This window comes from Salmo trutta, chromosome 21 (assembly GCF_901001165.1).
Source record: "Salmo trutta chromosome 21, fSalTru1.1, whole genome shotgun sequence".
Classification (NCBI taxonomy): Eukaryota; Metazoa; Chordata; class Actinopteri; order Salmoniformes; family Salmonidae; genus Salmo; species Salmo trutta.
The window spans coordinates 20,519,498-20,537,322 of NC_042977.1; the positions used below are offsets into that span (position 1 = coordinate 20,519,498).

The window sequence follows — 17,825 nt, forward strand, 5'->3', positions numbered from 1 at the left end:
CAGTTCATGCCCGAACGGTGTGACGTAGTAGGAAAATATAAAGGCAACAACTTCAAAGATTTTACTGAGTTACAGTTCATATAAGGAAATCAGTCAATTCTATGGATTTCACAACTGGGAATCCAGATATGCATCTGTTGGTCACAGATACTTAAAAAAAAAGTTAAGGACGTGAATCAGAAAACCAGCCAATATCTGGTGTGACCACCATTTGCCTCATGCAGCGAGACACATCTCCTTCGCATAGAGTTGATCAGGCTGTTGATTGTGGCCTGTGGAATGTTGTCCCACTCCTCTTCAATGGCTGTGCAAAGTTGCTGGATATTGGCGGGAACTGGAACACGCTGTCGCACACGTCGATTCAGAGCATCCCAAACATGCTCAGTGGGTGACATGTATGGTGAGTATGCAGACCATGGTTGAACTGGGTAATCTTCAACTTCCAGGAATTGTGTACAGATCCTTGTGACATGGGGCCATGCATTATCATGCTGAAACACGAGGCGATGACAGCAAATTAATGGCATGACAATGCGCCTCAGGACCTCTTCACTGTATCTCTGCACTCAAATTGCCATCGATAAAATGCAATTGTGTTTTTTGTCCGTAGCTTATGCCTGCCCATACCATAACCGCACTGCCACCATGGGGCACTCTGTTCACAACTTTGACATCGGCAAACCGCTCGCCCACACGACACCATAGGTGGTCTGCGGTTGTGAGGTCGGTTGGAAGTAATGCCAAATTCTGTAAAACAACGTTTTTGGCTTATGGTAGAGAAATTAACATTCAATTCTCTGGCAACAGCTCTGGTGGACATTCCTGCAGTCAGCATGCCAATTGAACGCTCCCTCAAAACTTGAGACATCTGTAGCATTGTGTTGTGACAAAACTGTACATTTTAGTGGCCTTTTATTGTTCCTAGCACAAGGTGGACCTGTGTAATGATCATGCTGTTTAATCAGCTTCTTGATATGTCACACCTGTCAGGTAGATGGACAATCTTGGCAAAGGAGAAATGCTCACTAACAGAGATGTAAACAAATTTATGCGCATGGACCATTTCTGTAATCTTTTGTTTCAGCTCATGAAACATGGGACCAACACTTTACATGTTGCATTTATATTTTTGTTCAGTGTAGTTTCCAACAGGCCAATGTTCTACATAGGTCAGTGCAGAAAACATGATAATTAACTACAATGACCATAATCCATTGTGCAGCTACTTCGGTCTGTTTCTTTCACACCTGCTTTTTGTGTGTTCAAGAGGGGATACATAGAGCAGTTGCTTTGCGAGGTATTGGTATTCAGTCAAAGTATGCCTTACTTAGAACTACAAAAGGTGATTTCATCAGACAGCAGCTCTAGAGATCAGATGATGACTTGGAATGAAAGTCATAAAATAAAACAAATGTAATATACACAACTGAAATATTTTATTAAAACAGGCCTAAAGAAATGTGAATAACCGATGGTTAATAAGTGATAAGCAGTCACTACCATCATGGGACATGTATTAACACTTACTCTGCCTTGTAGAATCACAATTTTTCATAATCGAAACCCATCTCAAAAAGCACTAATCGCTCAGCACTAGTTTTTATCAAAAGCAATCATTTTTGCATGTGAAAACACAAAATCCTAGTCATCACTCCACGTGCTTTTCACTTTTGTTTTTAGCAGACTTTGCCATTGACCAGAGCTGGGCACCTGGCTCACCCGATCCAAACTCCTCCGGATAAACCAGCCAGACAAACAACCTCATTGTTAGAATGGAGACATGAGCATCTGGTCATTATATACAGATCTCTGATTCTAGTTTTTGACCAAGCTATGATTTAACATCCCACTTTGAACAGGCCCATTGAGTGCATCACACAATATTTTCCAGTTTCCTAATATTTCCTGAACTGGTACATCATTTATTATATCTTTCAATCACACTATTTAATAAAACAGGGAGGACAAGATCAATATTAAAGTATTCAATACATTTGATTTTAATAAAGCACCACTGAGACAAATTTCAATTGAGCATTTAATCAGTTCCCCCACTTCAGTGTACACTGTAGAAGAAACTCGCATTTAGTGAGAGGACTTAACTGTTACGGTGCATGCAGCTTCATGTTATTTATGTTTCTAGCAACACCAAAGAAATACACTTTGTATTAAATTCCAGGAGTTACGGCAAGTCGTTCCAATGAAAGTTTACAATTCAAGTACACTTTACTTGAATGCTATTTGAGCTTTTCGTATAACAATTGGTAGCCACAGCGATTGGAAGCTATGACTATGGTTGTTCACGTAAGTGACAAGTTGAACTACCACTCAAATCCACCAACATCTCATTGCTTGCTGATACCTTGTGTCAGATTTGAAGTTTGTGCTCCACTGCACAGCTGCAGCTTTTCAAAACCAGGAATGACACGTCCGTGTCACTCAATACCTCAATATAGTGAATGATAATAAATGTTTGCCATTTCCTGAATTATGTTCAGTTTTACTCCAGAGGAAAAGGTATACAATTGAGACAGAAGCTGGACTAGACTCGGAAAAAAGAAAACCGTATCGATCAATGCCTTTATCTGTGATCGTTGGTTCCGGACTTCCTCTTGCCAGAGAAAAGATGTTTTGGCTTGAGGTCAAATACATGTCTGTCTGCCTCTCCCTTCTTCCCCTGGCGGTTCATGTCCTTCTGTTGGCTCTTCATCAACTTCTTGGCCTTCTTCGCCATCTATACAGGAAAACATACTTTCAGTAAATCCTCAGCAAAACACAAGTTGCCTCCCAACTTATCTTATCCATATATAGAGCACTACTTTGACCAGGGCCAATAATAGGGTTCCACTTGAGACAAACTCAATCTTCACAACATCTCCAAAGCTTATGTTTCTTTAAGCCAAGGGACTAACACTTCCCCCAATATGCATATTTTTAACACAAACCATTTCACCTGATGACAGGAAAATCTAGCGTAGCCTACATCACATACCTTAGGATCACGAACACCAGATTGGTCGCGTGGAGGACGAGAGTTACTCTGGCTGCGGGTTCGAGAGGTGGGAACTACAGACTCCTCACGCTTACGCTTCTTGGCAACGCCAACGCTCCGGGATCTACGGGCATTAACCGCATAGTGGCTCTGAAAGGACATGAACAGCAATGTGTGAATATAGTATCCAGTCTGTAGCTTGTATTAAGACATTGTACTTGACATACACAGAACTAAATGAAAAGCAACTTACGTCATCTTTGCCAGTCATGTCCAGACCAAGGTCTCCCATTTCCTTCTCCAGGGTTTTTCTTTCAACCTGTAAATGTTTAACATTTTGGCCCAGTGATTAGTAAGACCGATAATAAAACAAGATTAACTTTAAAAGTTCTATGCATATAAACAAGATGTCCATGTCACCTTCTTGACAGTTCTGGGTAGTCTGGGGCCATGCACATCCTTTTCCTTGGAGCAAACGATCTTCAGCTTCCTCTTCTCTCTGATCTGTTTGGCCAGCTGACGGATCTCCTGCATCTCCTCGTCCTCGCTCTCCTCATCAGTCTCGTACTCCCCTGCCTTCACCTTCAGCTCCTCCTCCTTCTCCAGATCCTCCAGGTTCTGTATGGGCATGAGAGAGATGTTAGGAGAGGTGGCGGCCATAGAATTAGAATGAATAGAAAAGGCATCCCCATTTTAGTCTATGATTCCATGAAATCACTAGAAAGGCATTCTCATTCTCGTCAATTATCCCTTTTCAGTCCATGTTGGCGGCAGAACTGTACATCCTATCCATACTGATCAACGATAACTATGGTCACCAAGATCAGTGGTTTCACCCCCCTACTCACCTTCATGATTTCAGGGTCGATATAATCTGCAATGTTGTGACCCTCCCATATTTCAGGAATCACATCATATTTCTCATCTTGATTCATCAGATCCCAATATTCTGAAAAGAGGAAATATCAAGTATTAGAAAAAAATGGACCAAATAAGTTTGCTGATAACCATGTACACAATATCCTTTCAGACAAGCTTTTTATAAAGTTGATGACAACGTCAATATACATACTCTGTAGGTCCAGGATATAATCATCTCCCATCTCCACCTCCAGATCTCTCTCCTGTAAATCAATGATGGAAATTGGTAATTCATTAAATAATACTTAGTAAGACAGCTAGATCTTAACAATGTATGTTTACCACAACATCACCCACGCGGATTACATCCAAGGCTCTTCCAAGATAATCCTTCCACAACTGTTACTATTATTAGTATGGCTCTACCGTTTTGCGTTTGGGTGCATCCACCTCCATTGTTTTCCTGCCAATCCTCGCTCCCTCCGGAATGAACGGTGGTCTCGCCTAGTGTTGAGAAAACAGGACAAGTCAATTTCACCTGTTCACATTCAAAATGAATATAAACCATTAAATTTTTGTTTTAACATGACCAAAATCATGCTTATGACTTCAAACATGTTTAACTTGGGCAAACAACTAAGTGTAGATAGACGTACACCTCCACAGAGAGCACAGTATTCAGCCTACCTTCTCGTCCCTCTTAGCAGGCACTGCTAAATGCAATCTGTTGAGCACATCATGCACCTTCTTGCCCTTCATTTTGCCGTCGACACGATGGGCCAGAAGTTTGTCACAGGCCTGAAATTTAAGAAAATATTAGTTATTTATAGAATTCTTTTTAAATGTGCTACTAGCAAATTGTTAGTAATCAGAAGAGTGGACTAGACTGCTCACTTCTGTTTTCACAGTCATCACTCCCTCCTCAGTCAAAGTGCTGGTTTCAATGACAGAGATGCCCTCTGCAGTAAGGTCAGCAAAGATTTTCTGAGGAAACAAAGTAGGAAACCCTGATAAGCAAGTCCCATCTTGGAAGAGGATGACAACGTAAACTGGGGCGAAAAATACAGCCAAAGTAAAGATAGAGAATATATTAACGAACATGAATAAAACTACGAACCTGGTCTTCTTCAGTGAGTTCACTGATCTTCTTGACATCACACTTGTTTGCCACAATGAGCAAAGGCTAGAGGGGAAAAAAATACAATAACATTATCATATTTGCGTGAAACCAGAAACAGGGTATGCCGTCATTTGACCTTTCAAAGTTTTTTTTAAAACTCCACTACTCAAAATGACAGCACAGAAGTGGACACGTCTTTTCACTGCGAAAGAGGCGGTATATATGTTGGTTGGTGATACGGATTCGGACCAGTCCTTGCACTTTGAAAAGCGATGATGTCGAGGTGAGTGAAATAAGTAAACAGCAGATGTATGTTTGGTGTTGTCGATGTTTGATGCTGTGAAACTTGGGGAATAGCTCTCAGATTAGCAAGTCCTGTCATGATAACTTGGTTGGTACAGGCGGACACATCAGCGGTGGTGCTCAAATGATTGCTCTCGGTCTCAAGTTGCAGGGTTTAGCTGTATATAATCAGCTAACTAGTTGTCTTGGTTCTACCGATGTAATTCATATGGAAACGGCCCAAGATGCTTGCTAACTATACTGAACAAAATTATAAACGCAACATGCAGTGTTGGTCCCATGTTTCATGCGCTGAAATAAAAGATCCCAGAAATATCCATATGCACAAAAAGCTTATTTATCTCAAATGATGTTCACATCCCTGTTAGTGAAAATGTCTCCTTTGCCAAGATAATCCATCGACATGACAGGTGTGACATATCAAGAAGCTAATTAAACAGCATGATCATTACACAAGTGCACCTTGTGCTGCAGATAATAAAAGGCCACTTAAATGTGCAGTTGAGGGAGCGTGCAATTGGCATGCTGACGGCAGGAATGTCCACCAGAGCTGTTGCCAGAGAACTGTTGCCCTTTCCCGGTCATGTGAAATCCATTATCCACTAGATTAGGGCAATTTCAATTGACAGATTTTCTTTTGTGAACTGTAACTCAGTAAAATTGTTAATTGTTGCATTTTGTGTTTATATTTTTGTTCAGTAGTTAGTCTGTCAGACAAGAAAAGTTGTGAGTAGCAGTAAATGTGGGCTGCGCTCACGAAGTATCAACCTCAGCTGTCACTTTCCCTAGCTAGCAGTACAGACAACCAGCTAATTAGCCACCGAAATGAAGGCTAGATTAATGTGTTTATCTGTTGGGATTAGTTTATGGTTTGTCATGTTTGCGAGGAGGATATATTCATAGACTGCATGAATCAGGCCTTCATGGTCGAATTGCTACAAAGAAACTACTACTAAAGGACATCAATAAGAAGAAAGTTGCATGGGCCAAGAAACACGAGCAATGGACTTTAGACCGGTGGGCAATTGACCACAATTATCTTATTTGTTACTCCTCTCCGTCCGTTACTCTGTTCCTCTAGGGGTTGACCATCTTGACCAACTGAGGAGCTATTACAGTGTTGGACGCACAGGCAGAAAATGGTGGAAGTAAGCGTTTGGGGGATGCTCAACATTGCCATCATAAATGCGTACATTGTGTGGAGGACCCTGCAAAGGCCCTTCCCAGAAACCGCAGGTGCTGGTCCCTGAAGGCATTCAAAATGCAGCTTGTGCATTCCCTTTGTGATATTGCAGGAAGTGGGGAGCCAAGAGTGTGGAACCAGGGACTTGTGGATCGAGTTGTAACTCATTTGAAAGCAGGTTAACTTTGAAGGGCGCAAGAGGGTGTGTGGTGTGCATCCACAGTGGATGCAGGGTAAAAGGTGGGAGATGTGTAGAAACCTCCTTTGGGTGCACTATGGGGCCGTGCTTCCAGAAGTTCCATGACGTCGTAGGCTAAATGAAAACACTAAGGTGACCATGTGAAATATGAATGTCCTACAAATATTTTATTGTCTATGAACAGTTTCTTGTGTATCTTCTCTATCTGTCTCCATCTGGCGGCTCCCAAGTGGCGCAGCGGTCTAAGGCACTGCATCTCAGTCCCTGGTTCAAATCCAGGCCATGATTGGGAGTCCCATATGGCGGCGCACAACTGGCCAAGCGTTGTCCGGGTTTGGCCGTCAACTTAAATAAGAATTTGTTCTTAACTGACTTGCCTAGTTAAATAAAAGGTTAAAAAATTATTATAATATTGAATAATACTTGTTGCATTCACTGACTTGTTGTCAAAGTAGGCTACTATTGGTCTGTACTAAATCTTATTGAGAGAGGTCACCTACATTGTGTGTCAGGCCTGGTCTGTACTAAATCTTATTGAGAGGTTACCTTCATTTTTAAATAGTATGAATCGTTGTCTGCATTTTTACAATGTTACAGAGGTAAGAAAAGTTGTCAATCAAATAGCCTACTCTGTGTCGGTTTTGAAATACTTTCTGAATTGTCCTCTGGCCACATTTTAGATCATATTTTTATTTACATGAAAATAATATTTATAAGCATAATATTATACTTGGTACATTTTGAGTGAGTAATTTAGTCAGATTTACTACAATTGAAATACTCTAATGTTTTTTGTTGTGTTGAGTGTTAATGGTTTTCTGATAGTGTCTTTACACAATGGAAGACAAAATGAGTGTTATTCCTATTGACATGAATTTGGTGTCATTAAATAAGAGGCTGTGCTCTTTAAAACTAAGTTAACTTGTAATTGTCATTTGTTACTTGTTTTTGAGCTGTCTGAAATGTGAGAATGTGTTTTATCTTAAATTACTAATCAGTAATCTAAAGCAGCATTCCAGAATTCTATTGGGGTCTAAAGGTTTTGTTTTTTTGTTACGTGCCTTGCCTTCAGATAAATAATGTAGCACAGAGCCTTGAGACAAAGGACACTGAACATTAAGAAAGAGGTCCGTCCTAGCCTCACTTGCGACCCTGGGCCTTTTCTATCCTTCCTTGGTGTACCCATGCTTACATGGCTGCAAGAGCCAAGCCCGGAGGCTTCACCCCCGCAATTTTAGCAGGGTGCTTTAAAAGAAGGGAAAGGTTTTGACCAAGCTGTTGACTAACTCACAAGCATACAACTATCGACAATGCTGCTTCCATAAAACATGGTCTGAATAGGCACCCTATTCCTTATACAATCCACTACTTTTAACCAGAGTCCTATAGACCCTTGTCAAAAGTAAAGCACTATAAAGGGAGTAGTGTGTCATTTGTGATGCAGTCTTAAAAAGTAATCAGTGGTGCCTCTATAACACATGACCTCTGACCTTGTTGGCAAAGAGGGGCCGGATGTTGTTGAAGAGCTCGAGCTGCTGTTCCAGGGTTTGGCCACACTGCTCGGAGACGTCCATCACGTAGAGCACGGCAGATCGCAGATGGGCCAGGGCTGTGATGGCCTGCATCTCAATGGTGTTCCTCTCCTCCAAAGGGTGGTCCAAGATCCCTGGGGTGTCAACCACCTACGGCCACATACGGAGTTAGCAATACACATGAAATGGTCCAGGTGTTAATCGTATTCGACAACTCATGATTGAGAGAGAAACTAACACGACCTAGAGTACTTTATTGAAGGCCTCAGATATTGTGGTAAGGGTTATCCATCACATGTTCAGCGTGGTGCATGATTTCTCATCACAGACCTACAACGGGTACTTGATGTATCTGTGTTGTGATCTAGTTTGCTAACAAGTACAAATCTGGTGGAAAAGTGTATGAAAATCAAATAGATAAGTGTTCCAATCTATTCCAGCTAGAGATAGCTGGCGTGTAAGTGCATAAAGGCCCTCTTACCTGCCAGCGAAGGTATTTGTAATCCATGTGGCCGACGAACAAGGACTTGGTGGTGAAGGCGTAGGGCTGGACCTCAACATCAGCTCTGGTGACCTGGGGAAGACAGTACAGCTTTGTCAACATCTTTTCCCGCACTACTAAAATGTTTTGTATGTCACATTTTATCCACGTTCTGCATATGTATCAACATGTTCAAATGAACCTTAACCCATTTATTTCTAGTTGCCTTTATTTTACCAGGGAAGTCATTGACAACATTATTTACAACAACAACCCGACTACGATTAATACATCGTGCAGAAATGCAGACAAGAAACATAGTGCAATGTCTCTAACAATGGGTGCTTAACCTTTATTTAACTAGGCAAGTTAAGAACAAATTCTTATTTACAATGACGGCCTACCAAATGGCAAAAGGGCTCCTGCGGGGATGGAGGCTGGGATATAGGACAAATATAGGCCTCTATACCAAGCGATGTCAGAAGAAGGCCCTAAAAATAGTCAAAGACTCCAGCCCCCAAGTCAAAGACTGTTATCTCTGCTACTGCAAGGAAAGTGGTACCGGAGCGCCAAGTCTGGGACCAAAAAGCTCCTGCCATCAGACTGCCGAACAGTTAATCGATTGGCTACCCGGATTATTTATTTATCTTAATTGTTTTGAACAGACTCTCTTGCACTGGCTCTATACACACACAATAGACTCTACACACACATATTACACTAAAACTACAACACAAACATGCTGCTGCTACTCTATTATATATCCTGATTGCCTAGTCACTTTTACCCCTACCCACATGTACATACAGTATTACCTCAATGACCTTGTACCCCTGCACATTGACTCGGTACTGGTACTCTTTGAATATAGCCTTGTTATTGTGTTACTATCGACTTTTTTTATTTTGCAAATAATTGTCTGAATTAAATCTGCATTGTTGGTAATGGACTCGTAAGTATGCATTTCACTGTAAAGCCTACACCTGTTGTATTCCGCGCATGTGAGCAATACAATTTTATTTGAACACTAAAGGTGCTACCAACCATTGAACTGACAACAGGAATGCATACCTTGTTGATGAAACTAGACTTGCCCACATTAGGATATCCACAAAGCAGTAGAGTCCGAGTGTTGGGATCAATCGTTGGTAAACGGGAAAGATGCTGGCGCACTGTAAAAACAAACAATCAAATGTAAACAACATAATGACAGCTGGAGACAAATGTCTTTAGCATCTTCTAGTATATGTACACCGGAGCCATTCACAGGCATGCATACTTTGCCTTTCATCAAAATGATGTAAATATCTAAAAGATTACCTTGCTCCAGGTATTCCAAGCTTTGCTTCTGTCTCTTCATGATGGTGCACATTCGACCCAGAGCAGCGCGCTTCAATTGTTTACAGCGGTACAGGGAATCACCGTACTTCATCAGTCGAACATAGTCTTTGGAAACACTGCAACAAGAACACATTTGAGTGGGACCACTCCAAATTGACCAACATATATGATCACTGTAAGTAACAACAACAAAAAAGTGGGAAAAGTAAGCTTCATACTTGTCAATCAAATTCTTTGCGATGTTGATCTGTCCCAAAGCCAACTTGTAATGGTCTTTGTCATACAAGACATTCATCAAATCAGCATAGAAAGGATGGATATCCTGTGGAAGACCATATTATTCATTAGCACAAAGTGGAACTTGGTAGTGTGTGAATATTACAAGACTTTCAAAGCAATAACATTACTTACGTCCAATTTGGGAAAGTCTGTCAAAATCTGGGAGAGCCGGTCATGATAGTTCTGTTGGGTGAATTTCACCTTGCGCATGTAGAAATGCCTGATGCGGTGAATTTGATAATGCTTGTGTACTACTGTCGGAGTCTTCCTTTGGGTTTTCGATAAAGTGATGTCAATGAATTCCTGTGAAAAAAAATTGGGAACGGCAATCAGCACATTGAACGAGGACAATGTAAACAAAAACGTATTTGTCAATACTATGTGTTTTACAGTAACAAACAATTCACATCGCTAGACACGCATTTGTATGTATACTGTTGCCCCCAAAAACTAAGAAATGTCATGCGTGGCTTTTCTCTCCCTTCCCAAGCACAACACGTGGCTCTCTCCAGAAGTAGACATTTAATTCCAACCAGATAAACAGCATGTTTTCAGTTTTTGGAGTTGGTATTTTCCGGAGAGACACATCAACAACTTGTAAAACGTGTAAAAACATACCTTTGAGGTGGGAACCACCATAATCTTCTTAAAATTATAAAGTGCCATTTTTTCGGAGCACGTTCGGCCACTGACTGCAACCGGAAAGGACCAAACCGGATCTAAACAACAACGATGAGGAAGTGAAGCTGTTTCATCAAGAGGACCTCCTTGTGAGAAAAAAATCTGCGCGCTTTTCTTTACACTACCCTCTAGTGCTCATATGAAGTCAGGGTCAGGGATGTAAAAATTACATACAGTTGAAGTCGAAAGTTTACATACACTTTGGTTGGAGTCATTAAAACTTGTTTTTCAACCACTCCACAAATTTCTTGTTAACAAACTATAGCTTTGGCAAGTCGGTTAGAACATATACTTTGTGCATGACACAAGTAATTTTTACAACAATTGTTTACAGACAGATTATTTCACTTAAAATTCACTGTATTACAATTCCAGTGGGTCAGAAATGCACATACACTAAGTTGACTGTGCCTTTAAACAGCTTGGAAAATTCCAGAAAATGATGCCATGGCATTAGAAGCTTCTGAAATGGCTAATTGACATCATTTGAGCCAATTGGAGGTGTACCTGTGGATGTATTTCAAGGCCTACCTTCAAACTCAGTGCCTCTTTGCTTGACAGCATGGGAAAATCAAAAGAAATCAGTCAAGACCTCAGAAAAAGAATTGTAGACCCCCACAAGTCTGGTTCATCCTTGGGAGCAATTTCCAAACGCCTGAAGGTACCACGTTCATCTGTACAAACAATAGTACGCATGTATAAACACCATGGGACCACGCAGCCTTCATACCGCTCAGGAAGGAGACGCGTTCTGTCTCCTAGAGATGAACGTACTTTGGTGCGAAAAGTGCAAATCCCAGAACAGCAAAGGACCTTGTGAAGATTCTGGAGGAAACAGGTACAAAAGTATCTATATCCACAGTAAAACGAGTCCTATATCAACATAACCCGAAAGGCCGCTCAGCAAGGAAGAAGCCACTGCTCCAAAACTGCCATAAAAAAAGCCAGACTACGGTTTGCAATTGCACATGGGGACAAAGATCGTATTTTTTGGAGAAATGTCCTCTGGTCTGATGAAACAAAAATAGAACGGTTTGGCCATAATGACCATCGTTATGTTTGGAGGAAAAAGGGGGAGGCCTGCAAGCCAAAGAACAACATCCCAACCGTGAAGAACGGGGGTGGCAGCATCATGTTGTGGGGGTGCTTTGCTGCAGGAGGGACTGGTGCACTTCACAAAATAGATGGCATTATGAGGGAGGGAAATTATGTGGATATATTGAAGCAGCATCGTCAGACAGGAAGATCAGTCAGGAAGTTAAAGCTTGGTCGCAAATGGGTCTTCCAAATGGACAATGACCCCAAGCATACTTCCAAAGTTGTTGCAAAATGGCTTAAGGACAACAAAGTCAAGGTATTGGAGTGGCCATCACAAAGCCCTGACCTCAATCCCATTTAAAATTTGTGGGCAGAACTGAAAAAGCGTGTGCGAGCAAGGAGACCTACAAACCTGACTCAGTTACACCAGCTCTGTCAGGAGGAATGGGCCAAAATTTACCCAACTTGTTGTGGGAAGCTTGTGGAAGGCTACCCGAAACGTTTGACCCAAGTTAAACAATTTAAAGGCAATGCTACCAAATACTAATTTAGTGTATGTAAACTTCTGACCCACTGGGAATGTTATGAAAGAAATAAAAGCTGAAATAAATCATTCTCTCTACTATTATTCTGACATTTCACATTCTTAAAATAAAGTGGTGATCCTATCTGACCTAAGACAGGGATTAATACTAGAATTAAATGTCAGGAATTGTGAAAAACTGACTTTAAATGTATTTGGCTAAGGTGTATGTAAACTTCTGACTTCAACTGTATGTCCATTGCTTGTGTTTCTTGGCCAAAGCAAGTATCTTCTTATTATTGGTGTCCTTTAGTAGTGGTTTCTTTGTAGGAATTCGACCATGAAGGCCTGATTCACGCAGTCTCCTCTGAACAGTTGATGTTGAGATGTGTCTGTTACTTGAAATCTGTGAAACATTTATTTGGGCTGCAATCTGAGGCTGGTAACTCTAATGAACTTATCCTCTGCAGCAGAGGTAACTCTGGGTCTTCCTTTCCTGTAGCGGTCCTCATGAGAGTCAGTTTCATCATAGCGCTATTCACTGTAGACCTTACAGTGACATGCTTACTTACAGGCTCTAACTAATAGTGCAAAAAAGGTATTAGGTGAACAATAGGTAAATAAAGAAATAAAAACAACAGTAAAAAGACAGGCTATATACAGTAGCGAGGCTATAAAAGTAGCGAGGCTACATACAGACACCGATTAGTCAGGCTGATTGAGGTAGTATGTACATGAATGTATAGTTAAAGTGACTATGCATATATGATAAACAGAGAGTAGCAGCAGTGTAAAAAGAGGGGTTGGGGGGCACACAATGCAAATAGTCCGGGTAGCCATTTGATTACCTGTTCAGGAGTCTTATGGCTTGGGGGTAAAAACTGTTGAGAAGCCTTTTTGTCCTAGACTGGGCACTCTGGTACCGCTTGCCATGCGGTAGTAGAGAGAACAGCCTATGACCGGGGTGGCTGGGGTCTTTGACAATTTTTAGGGCCTTCCTCTGACACCGCCTGGTGTAGAGGTCCAGGATGGCATCATAGCCCCAGTGATGTACTGGGCCGTACGCACTACCCTCTGTAGTGCCTTGCGGTCAGAGGCCGAGCAATTGCCGTACCTGGCAGTGATGCAACCAGTCAGGATGCTCTCGATGGTGCAGCTGTAGAACCTTTTGAGGATCTCAGGACCCATGCCAAATCTTTTTAGTTTCCTGAGGGGGAATAGGCTTTGTAGTGCCCTCTTCACGACTGTCTTGGTGTGTTTGGACCATTCTAGTTTGTTGTTGATGTGGACACCAAGGAACTTGAAGCTCTCAACCTGCTCCACTACAGCCCCGTCGATGACAATGGGGGCATGCTCGGTCCTCCTTTTCCTGGAGTCCACAATGTTCTCCTTAGTCTTGATTACGTTGAGGGATAGGTTGTTATTCTGGCACCACCCAGCCAGGTCTCTGACCTTCTCCCTATAGGCTGTCTCGTCGGTGTCGGTGATCAGGCCTACCACTGTTGTGTCGTCGGCAAACTTTAATGATGTTGTTGGCGTCGTGCCTGGCCATGCAGTCGAGGGTGAACAGGGAGTACAGGAGGGGACTGAGCACGCACCCCTGGGGAGCTCCAGTGTTGAGGATCAGCGTGGCAGATGTGTTGCTACCTACCCTCACCACTTGGGGGCGGCCCGTCAGGAAGTCCAGGATCCAGTTGCAGAGGGAGGTGTTTAGTCCCAGGATCCTTAGCAGTGATGAGCTTTCAGGGTACTATGGTGTTGAACGCTGAGCTGTAGTCGATGAATAGCATTCTCACATAAGTGTTCCTTTTGTCCAGGTGGGAAAGGGCAGTGTGGAGTACAATAGAGATTGCGGCTACGGAGAGCGTGATCACACAGTCGTCCGGAACGGCTGATGCTCTCATGCATGCCTCAGTGTTGCTTGCCTCGAAGCGAGCATAGAAGTGATTTAGCTCGTCTGGTAGGCTCGTGTCACTGGGCAACTCGCGGCTGTGCTTACCTTTGTAGTCTGTAATAGTTTGCAAGCCCTGCCACATAAGACGAGCGTCGGAGCCGGTGTAGTATGATTCAATCTTAGCCCTGTATTGACGCTTTGTCTGTTTGATGGTTCGTCACAGGGCATAGCAGGATTTCTTGTAAGCTTCTGGGTTAGAGTCCCGCACCTTGAAAGCAGCAGCTCTACCCTTTAGCTCAGTGCAAATGTTGCCTGTAATCCATGGCTTCTGGTTGGGGTATGTACGTACAGTCACTGTGGGGACGACGTCCTCGATGCACTTATTGATAAAGCCAGTGACAGATGTGGTGTACTCCTCAATGCCATCGGAAGAATCCCGGAACATGTTCCAGTCTGTGATAGCAAAACATTCCTGTAGTTTAGCATCTGCTTCATCTGACCACTTTTTTATAGACCGATGAAAGAAATAAAAGCTGAAATAAATCATTCTCTCTACTATTATTCTGACATTTCACATTCTTAAAATAAAGTGGTGATCCTAACTGACCTAAGACAGGGAATTTTTACTAGGATTAAATGTCAGGAATTGTGAAGAACTGAGTTTACAGTAGGCCTACAGTACTTTAGAGTCCCATAGAAAAGTATTGAAGAAAGCACTGGCAGTTTGCATCTACACAATATATTAAACCTGAATAATTCAAGCAGACAAGGTATTATTACTGCATATACTAGGTATTATTACTGCACTGTTGGAGCTAGAAACACAAGCATTTCGCAGCACCTGCCATAACATCTGCAAATATGTGTAAGTGACCAATTCACTTTTATTTGATTTGAGATAACAAAGACTGCCATTCCCTCTGGGTCCCCATGTTAGAATACTGGAGTGTATTGGCTTTATCTCATCCTCCCACAACTTCAGGGGGCTGATGGAACCACTGATGTTTATGTGTGCTATAGAAATGCATATGTATTTATTTTTATTTAACCTTTTTTTTATCAGTGAGTCATACTGAGACCAAGATCTCTTTTACAGATGAGCCCTGAATTACAGAAATTATAGAAATACACACATCAAAATATAAATACAAAATGCAAACAGAAAGAAAACACGGTCATAAAAAACAAACACATTCATCACTAATAAGGTACTGAATTGTCTAAAGTCACCAAAACATCAAATTTAAGAACATTTTGAAGCGTGTTCTACAAATATGGTCCAAAAAAAATGAGAAGGAGATTTACCTAACTAAGTAGAGACCAAAGGAATTTCCAGAGTTAATCATCTCTTAGACCGGCTGTGGTAACTCATATGTCTAAAGGTTAGTAATGATGTTAGGTACAGTGGGAGTTTTTGTAAAAGGGCTTTATAAATGAAATCATAGCAATGTATCAACCTATGTGACATCAGAGGGCCAACCAACTTTCTGATAGATGAGTACTAAACCTGTCACCTGTAATATAGCGCAATATCTAATGGCTTTAATTAAGTGGTAGCTGCGTTCACATAGATGATATCGACAGTCTAGGATCGGTAGGAACATCGACTGAATAATCTGCTTTCTACTATAAAATAAGCCAATTTTTAACTGCAGTAACTCATCAATATACGTTTTTAAAAGACAGATTTCCGTCTATCCAGTCAATATTTAAATCAGCAAGAAAAAAATGCTTCTCTGTTGATATCACATACATTATCAAGCATTTCACACACATTATCCAGATACTGTTAGCACTTGGTGGTCTATAGCAGCTTCCCACAACAATGGGCATGTGGGGTGCAATGAAATTATATTTTACATAATATGGCCACGCTCCCCCCTTTTCTGCAATCTGTCACATCTAAATACATTATAATAATTTACTTCAATGTCTTTATCAGAGACAGAACCATTTAACCATGTTTCTGAGAGAGCCTGTACTCAAATGTCAATTGTGTCTGTTTGTGAAATCATACTTCGCACATACTGCTTATATTGACTTTTTGGTCATTATCTAATTCCTAATCAGATCATTTCATAATAGCCAGCAGCATACCACCCTGCATCCAGCAGCACACCACTCTGCATCCAGCAGCATACCACCCTGTAGCCAGCAGCATACCACCCTGCATCCCACTGCTGGCTGGCTTCTGAAGCTAAGCAAGGTTGACCCTGGTCAGTCCATGGATGGGAGACTAGATGCTGCTGGAAGTGGTGTTGGAGGGCCAGTTGGAAGCACACTTTTCTCTGGTCTAAAAATAATAATAAAAAATATCCCAATACCCCAGGGCAGTGATTGGGGACATTGCCCTGTGTAGGGTGCTGTCTTTTGGATAGGACGTTTAACTGGTGTCCTGACTCTGTGGTTACTAAAGATCCTATGGCACTAAAAGTAAGAGTAGGGGTGTCCTGGCTAAATTCCCAATCTGGCCCTCATACCATCATGGTCACCTAATCATCCCCAGCTTATAATTGGCTCATTCATCCCCTGTAACTACTCCCCAGGTTGTTGCTGTAAATGAGAATGTGTTCTCAGTCAATTTACCTGGTAAATGTAGGGATAAATAAAAAGTCTAAGCATCAACTTACATTCATTGTGTATATGTAAGGTTGGGAATGTGTAACAACATGTCACATAAAACATAGACATGTCCGGTATAATAATTGTTATTGAAACCATACTGACAGTTGTTGAAGACACTTCACAACCACCCAAACCTACACAACAACAATAACCTCATTTATCCAGGCCGTATCACAACCGGTCGTGATTTGGAGTCCCATAGGGCGGCTCACAATTGGTCCAGCATCGATGTAGGCGGTCATCGTAAATAAGAATTTGTTCATAACTGACTTTCCTAGTTGACAAAAAGAATATATATAATCATTTATAGGGTCCTGTTATTAATTATTATATTCCTTTATTACCAATACATTAGACTATATATTTTTTAACAAGATTGTGTACATCTTTCTTAATACCCAAAAACCTTATTGTGAGGTACAAATCCTAAAATCAAGCAATTCACACGTGGCCTGTGATACACACCCACAATGTTGATCACGAGTGGATCCGTGAGCCCACTGTGAATTTCGACCAACTGAGGAGCCTGTTTATTGTGGTAGGAGGCGGGAGTTCCTTTCTTGTGTGACAGCTTTGAGTTCAATGGTCACTGTACTCCGAAAAGGAAAGTGCCCCTGTGTGAAGCTAGCCACAATAAGGATTAGCCACAATAGTGGAATTTGCAGTTTGCCTTCAAAATAAAAGTTCCTCAATGCTACTGATCCAAAAGGATACAAATGGTGGAATAAAATAAAATAAAAAAACTTCACATACACATGGTTAGCAAATGTTAA

The 17,825-nt window shown here is 41.5% G+C and overlaps 1 protein-coding gene and 1 non-coding gene across 2 annotated transcripts; both read right to left on the reverse strand.

Annotated features, from left to right (window-relative positions):
• Positions 1-1,976: 1,976 nt before the first annotated feature.
• Positions 1,977-11,039, reverse strand: gtpbp4 (GTP binding protein 4). Its single transcript, XM_029704706.1, has 17 exons — positions 10,910-11,039; positions 10,424-10,594; positions 10,231-10,334; positions 9,992-10,128; positions 9,743-9,843; positions 8,672-8,764; positions 8,149-8,340; positions 4,971-5,036; positions 4,748-4,837; positions 4,541-4,651; positions 4,280-4,357; positions 4,065-4,116; positions 3,841-3,941; positions 3,413-3,610; positions 3,246-3,311; positions 2,993-3,142; positions 1,977-2,734 (listed from the first exon to the last, which is right to left on the reverse strand). Exons 1-17 carry the CDS (start codon positions 10,955-10,957, stop codon positions 2,582-2,584), a joined length of 1,911 nt encoding a protein of 636 aa, XP_029560566.1. The 5' UTR covers positions 10,958-11,039; the 3' UTR covers positions 1,977-2,581.
• Positions 7,736-7,917, reverse strand: LOC115157817 (small nucleolar RNA SNORA81). Its single transcript, XR_003868570.1, has one exon. It is a non-coding gene; the product is annotated as a small nucleolar RNA SNORA81 (small nucleolar RNA).
• Positions 11,040-17,825: the final 6,786 nt, after the last annotated feature.